The sequence below is a fragment of the Eurytemora carolleeae genome, unplaced genomic scaffold (genome assembly GCF_000591075.1).
Source record: "Eurytemora carolleeae unplaced genomic scaffold, Eaff_2.0 scaffold824, whole genome shotgun sequence".
In the NCBI taxonomy this organism is placed as follows: Eukaryota; Metazoa; Arthropoda; class Copepoda; order Calanoida; family Temoridae; genus Eurytemora; species Eurytemora carolleeae.
The window spans coordinates 17,773-24,832 of NW_019396774.1; the positions used below are offsets into that span (position 1 = coordinate 17,773).

At 32.0% G+C, this 7,060-nt stretch overlaps 1 protein-coding gene across 1 annotated transcript in view; it reads right to left on the reverse strand.

The window, feature by feature from the left end:
* LOC111708547 (FMRFamide receptor) overlaps positions 1-7,060 on the reverse strand; it is a 22,247-nt gene that overhangs the window by 3,048 nt on the left and 12,139 nt on the right. The window contains exons 6-12 of the mRNA XM_023481955.1: positions 6,605-6,732; positions 6,258-6,380; positions 5,877-5,936; positions 5,643-5,742; positions 4,030-4,053; positions 1,535-1,627; positions 912-969 (exon numbers count right to left, since the gene is read on the reverse strand). Coding sequence (XP_023337723.1) covers positions 912-969; positions 1,535-1,627; positions 4,030-4,053; positions 5,643-5,742; positions 5,877-5,936; positions 6,258-6,380; positions 6,605-6,732 — 586 coding nt within the window. The remainder of the gene's footprint in view (positions 1-911; positions 970-1,534; positions 1,628-4,029; positions 4,054-5,642; positions 5,743-5,876; positions 5,937-6,257; positions 6,381-6,604; positions 6,733-7,060) is intronic.

Sequence of the window (7,060 nt, forward strand, 5' to 3'; positions counted from 1 at the left end):
ATATTGAAATTATGCAGATATGATATTGAAATTATGCAGATATGATATTGAAATTATGCAGACATGATATTGAAATTATGCAGATATGATATTGAAATTATGCAAATATGATATTGAAATTATGCAGATATGATATTGAAATTATGCAGATATGATATTGAAATTATGCAGATATGATATTTCAATTATGCAAATATGATATTGAAATGATAAAGACATGATATTGCAATTATGCAAACACGATATTGAAATTATGCAGATATAATATTGAAATAATGCATACATGCCTGAAATGATATAGACATATCAGGAGTAAGTAATCTACTCTTCTGAACTCCTTTATATCAGGAGTAAGTAACCTACTCTTCTGAACTCCTTTATATCAGGAGTAAGTAACAACATACTCTTATAGTCTTCTTTATATAAGGAGTAAGTAACCCACTCTTCTGAACTCCTTTATATCAGGAGTAAGAAACCTACTCTTATAATCACCTTTATATCAGGAGTAAGTAACCCTACTCTTCTGAACTCTTTAAATTCAGGAGTAAGTAACCTACTCTTCTGAACTCCTTTATATCAGGAGTAAGTAACCTACTCTTCTGAACTCCTTTATACCAGGAGTAAGTAACCCTACTCTTCTGAGCTCTTTAAATTCAGGAGTAAGTAACCTACTCTTTTGAACTTCTTTAGATCAGGAGTAAGTAACCTACTCTTATGATCTCCAAAAGACCAAAAGACTAGAATAAATACTTTCCTACTCTCCTATTCTACCTAGAGTAAAGGTAACTTACTAAATGCAATACTCGGAGCATTTTCTGCTGTAAACCTGGTGTAAATAACCTACTATTATACTTTCATGGAGCATATCAATTCTCTCCTACTCTTCTTTACACCCGGAGAACCTTATATACCTGAGTGAGGATGGCTGAAGCTGCAGAACGAAGCAAGAATTGTTCTGAACCGAAAATCCTGAAAACATATATTTAATATTGCTATTTAAGTCTCCGTGTTTCTTCATAGAATATTTAATATTTTGATTCAGTGATCTAATACTAAGCCTTATGTTTATATTATTTACTAAAATATATCTTACAGTTCCTTACATGAATTAAATGAGCCAGGATGTTTAAGAAAAATATCTTTCTCAAAATTCTCTTAAGTGAAATGGGGATATCTATGTACACTGCACAATTGCTGTGAGTCCAATAGTTGTCTTTCTTTATTCCAAAGTATATATATATATATATATATATATATATACTAGACAGGGTTACCCACAAAGGATGAGACTGTAAAGACGACCTAAAACTCTCAAAATATGATGAGTTCTAAGTTTAATTAAGTTGTATTTCTTGAATAAAGTCTATTTCGGACTTATCTGATGATTGGGCAAAGAAAAAAACAATTTGTAAGTTTTATGGAATCGTTAATGTAAAAAAACATTTGGTATAAATTTTGTACAATCGTTTCTCTTCCTTTGTGGGTAACCCTGTATATAAACATAAACTATATCTATATATATAGTCCTGTTTACCTTGTATGAATATATAAGTATATTAGCTGCAGAAGAGAAGGTTAGGAGTAGATGACTAACTTTTATGACAAGGTTTCCCCAACCAGGAGGAGACTGTATTCATTCAATCATATTATTCAGATAATTTTTATAATCAAATTTCTTACAATGGAGGAAAGTGCAAGAAAGATACATTTATATCATAAATCTCTCTGGAAAGTTATAATTTCTTTAACGTACTGTCGCTTTGCCGTTTTCAGTCACTAAGTATACTGTTCAACTTGTGCTATCTGCCTTAAAGTCGGCCCGGTATACTCCATTTCATGATGACGATCTTTATATTATTGCTATGAATACGCTGGCCGAAGTAAAACACATTTAGAAAAATACAACTAGTCTAAAAGTCGTCTGCAAATAAGTTTAAAAAATGTTAATAAAATATCAAGATAAAAATACCAGTTTATAAATCTTCCTTTAACAATTGCTTATCCTATAACCCCCTATTAACGAACAAAGCTTCCTTTGAATGATAAAAATAGTAATAATCAAATAGATTCTGGTACAATAGATGTCAACGTAAACTTTGTAAACTCTCAGTACAGCTGTATTCTGACGTCACAAGTGTCAGTTCAGTTTTTGTGTCTGACAAAATTATTTTAGACTACTGAAGAAAAGCGATTTAAAATCGTATATTTTCATGCTCAGACCGGTTTATGAATCAGTTGATGGGTTAGCATTATTGCTCATTTCTGATCCTCATTCTACATTGTTAGTTAGTTTACAAACTCTGCATGTTCTCAGTTAAACTGTTCTTTTCTAATTACGACAAATTGTGATTTGAAGATTAAAGATGTTTTCTATTTTACAAATTATTTGTAAAACGTATAAAATGTCTAGCTTGGAAAGAAAAGAGTGTATTTAAAAAATATCACTTACAAAACACAATTTTACTTTCAACTCGAGTGAAATTTAAGTATCCTAGGATATCTAAGATCTTCATAGTACAGGGAGGGAAGGAGATAGAGGAAGGAAGGGAGGGAAGGATGAAGTCAGAGATTTTGTGGGAGTGCCATCCAACTTTTTTACCCGATTAGGCGACATTTTGTTATGATTTTTTAATTTAGAGTGTAGTATAGCGTAAGGGTGAATGTATTTGACAAGTAACTTAAGACAGTTGCATAAATAGATACGAGTATTACTGAACAGAATTAAATATAGTCTAATAATATCAAATCCTTTAAACTTATCCTTATCAGATACATTTATCAATATACAGATCTTGTAACATGTTTTCTGACAAGATTCATATTCTTGATTGCTTAAGGTTTTAATTTAAGGTTTTCAATTAATTTTTAACCATAAACCAACAAGAAGCTTGAGTAAAAAACACAAAAAACACAGTAGAAAACATATTGTCCTATTTAAAATTGAATTAAAATTTAAACCTTGGTCTGGACAACGATGAGGTAGATACTCTCATTTGTTATAGCTGCAGAATGAAGATTTCAAGATTGAGTGCGTTTAAAGATTCGAGGTTACATTGTACACTCGTACGGTTCCTTGGCACTAAATTTCCGTCATACAGGGTGTACCAATAAACATGGGAATTCAGTGACGAATTCGATATCGTCTTTTTAAATAATTCTTTGATTTAGTATATTGATACTTACTGAGAAAGCTTTAATCTGTAAAATTTTCGTCTGCTATGTTCTCATTTTGTTTGTTTATGTTTTGACTGCATACGGTTGTACTTTGTAAAACAAGAGTAAACTTGTCCGTCTTCAATGTTCATTTTGTGGAGACATTATAGACACATCTTTACAGTCTTTTACCGTTTTCATTAAATAAACTCTAGCAGACATAATAATACTATGGCTTTTGAAATTAGGTATTACAATGCTAATTCATAACAAAGACGATATCGAATTCGTCACTGAATTCCCATGTTTTTTGGGACACCCTGAATGAATAAGAATATATACGAAATCCTTGATCAAACAGAGTTTTAAAGGGTATCTTTCTAATCGGACATGCCACTCTATAAATGGAAGGTCCCTTGAAATAACGCTTACAGTCCCTTTAAAGGGGACAAGAAAAAAAAGGTTATTTCCTCTTGCAAATATGTTGTAGCAATTCAATTCATATTATCACACAATCAATATCTATTCGAGACATGGATAACTTTCAATGTATTTTGTTTTCACTTTAAATCCATTGATAAACATATACAAGTGTCAGAACAATGCTTTTGATGTCTAACATTGTATTAAAATGGTCAAAACACCTTAGGGAGGCTTTGCTGGGATAAGAGGCACTTATTTGCCGCAAACAAAAACCTTTTATCCCAGGAATTGTGGAATTGAGATAAAAATGCAAAATAAAAAATCTCTTAAAATTGAATAAAGTTTGATTGATGAACAAAAAATAAACTTACTCTGCATTAATGGTGAAGACGACCTATTATAACTATTTTTTGTTGAACAATTGTAATATATATTTTTCTATGATTAATGAACCTGAAAGTCTCCGTAAACCAATGTCTGAAATTTAAAAATAAGATTTTATTAAATTCTTTGAGATCCGTGTAGAAGATACAGAGGAAGAAATGAGGTAAATGTGTGAAAAAATATATTTTCTAAATTTGAAAGAGCATAATATTTTTGTTAAATTTGAAGTAAAGGAAAATAAGTTTCATCTTATTTGATAAGAACAAAAGAGTGAAAAGATAACCTTGAATATCCAAAACATTATGTATAACATAAAAATCTTTGCTCATATATCTAACATCTATGTATATAATAATTCTCTTCTCTCGTATATATATGTATGTTTGTATATTTGTAGCATAGCTGACCAAATGTGACTCGAACAAGAAATGGCTGTGGCTGGACACCCTCCCCTCCTATAGCTAACCAATCGGCCTGACAAATTTTTGAGAGAGCCACTACATGTACCCCGAGAGAGGCATAGGCTAAAAAAAAAGTTTTTTCCATGGGCAACACCGGGCAATTTTTTCTTTAAACTGTTGCTCTTCAAGTTGCAATTTTTTTATTTTAATTTTGGTAGCATACTGAGGACGCATATTGAGGACTCACATTGTTGACGCATATTGAGGACTTACAATGTGGTAGCATACTGAGTTCGCATACTGAGGACTCACATTGTAACGCATATTGAGGACGAAAATTGAGGAATCACATGTTGGACACATAATGAGGACTCACATTGAGGACGCAAATTGAGAACTCACATTATGGACGCATGTACTGAGAACCCATTAAGGACTTACATTGTTGAAGCATATTGAGGACACATAATGAGAACTTACATTGTTGAAGCATAATGAGGACGAATATTGAGGACTCACATGGTGGACTCATAATGAGGACAAAATTTGAGGACTTTCATGGTGGACCTATTAATAAGGACAAATATGGAAGACGCAAATTGAAGACGTACCTTTCAGAGGGCTTACTTAGGACGCATACTTTGGATGCATACTGAGGACGCACATTTTAGGAGGCAGTAGTTAGTTTGGATACAAACTATCAATACTCATACAATATACATATACGTACATTATACATATTAAATTCATACATTTGTACATACTGTTTTATCTATGCATATCTACAATATACAGACATACGTACATTATCCATATTAAATACATACATTTGTACATAATGTTGTATCTTTGCATATCGACAATATACATACATAGTACATACATTATACATATTAAATACTTACATTTGTACATACTGTTGTATCTAAGAATATCTACAATATACATTCATACGTACATTAAACATATTAAATACATACATTTGTACATACTGTTTTATTTATGCATATTTACAATATACATACATACGTACATTATACATATCAAATACATACATTTGTACATACTGTTTTATCTATGCATATTTACAATATACATACATACGTACATTATGCATATCAAATACATACATTTGTACATACTGTTTTATCTATGCATATTTACACTATATATACATACGTACATTATACATATCAAATACATACATTTGTACATACTGATTTATCTATGCATATCTACAATATAGCTATGACAGTTTTTATGTATAAAAGGAACATCTACCTGGTATGATTCAAGCATATTTATTATTGTTTTGGGAGAGTGGCAGATAACCAGGACCACAACTATGCCGGTCAACAGAGCAGACATTGCACCATCCCTCCTAGAAATATCAAAACTGCAATCTCCCTTTAATACAAGCTGAAACATATCTGTGTAAAAGTTTTAAATTTCGCAAAAAAATAGAGATATAAGTTAAATAAATGTTTAGCAAAAAAGTTTAAATGTTTAAGGTACCTCTGGGATTTAGAGATATTATTGTGAATCCTTGTCGCTTGTTTCATATCTCGTACTATCCTGCATTATATACAGAGCTATAGAAGGCAAGAGAAATACAACGCAGGAGACAGGAGACAGGGGACAGGAGACAGGAGACAGGAGACAGGAGACAAAAGACAGGAGGCAGGAGACAAGAGACAGAAGACAGGAGACAGGAGGAGACAAGAGACAGGAGACAGGAGACAGGAGACAGGAGACAGGAGACAGGAGACAAGAGACAAGAGACAAGAGACAAGAGACAAGAGACAAGAGACAAGAGACAAGAGACAAGAGACAAGAGACAAGAGACAAGAGACAAGAGACAGGGAAAAGAAGATAGGAAACAGGAGACAGTACTACCTGTTATTAAGGAATGTGAGGAGGAAGATGGGAAGGATTCCCATACCGCAAGTGTTGTACAGAATGTAAACTGTAGTGTAGGTGGCATTTTTTCTCAGAGGAGTCATTTCATTTACGTATACGCTGGAATAAAATATTAAATGAATTATGAAAAATGTATTGTCTTTATTGTTTGGACACATCTCTGGGAGCTTTGATTAGAAAAGGAATAACTAAAATGAAAATATGGAAAGGTGTAGTTTTTTATATATCCTCAAATTAAAAGTGCCCCCTGTAAATATCGAGATCAAGTGATTTAGTTTATGAATATCCTACACAAAAGTTTCCAGCTCTGATAAAATCACTACCTGTGGTTCCCGGCCTCTGTTTCTACAAGTTTACTGATGGTTGTGAGCTCGAAGAACTTGTTGATGTTGTACACGAAGGAGAAGATGATGATTATCATGATGTACGGTAACCCCTTACATTCACCCATCTTAACATAAATGTCAAACAGTACAGAACAGAATACATTTATCAATTTAGTTTTAAGTTTGTAAAAACACACACTTTTTATTTATATTGGAGTTTACAAAGATTTCCCCGTTTAATAACACTTTATTCTCAATAATAAATAATGTCTGAATTGAGACATATTATATTATACGATGTCAAAATTAAATTAATAAAAATCTTTAAGCTTTAAATTAATTAAGTATTGAGTGTTGGAAGAAAATTTGGGTCTGTCCTAGTATACGATTTTTGGACCCCCCCCTGCCTATCAATTTTGTACATGACCACTTTTTTAACAATTTTCAATTAAA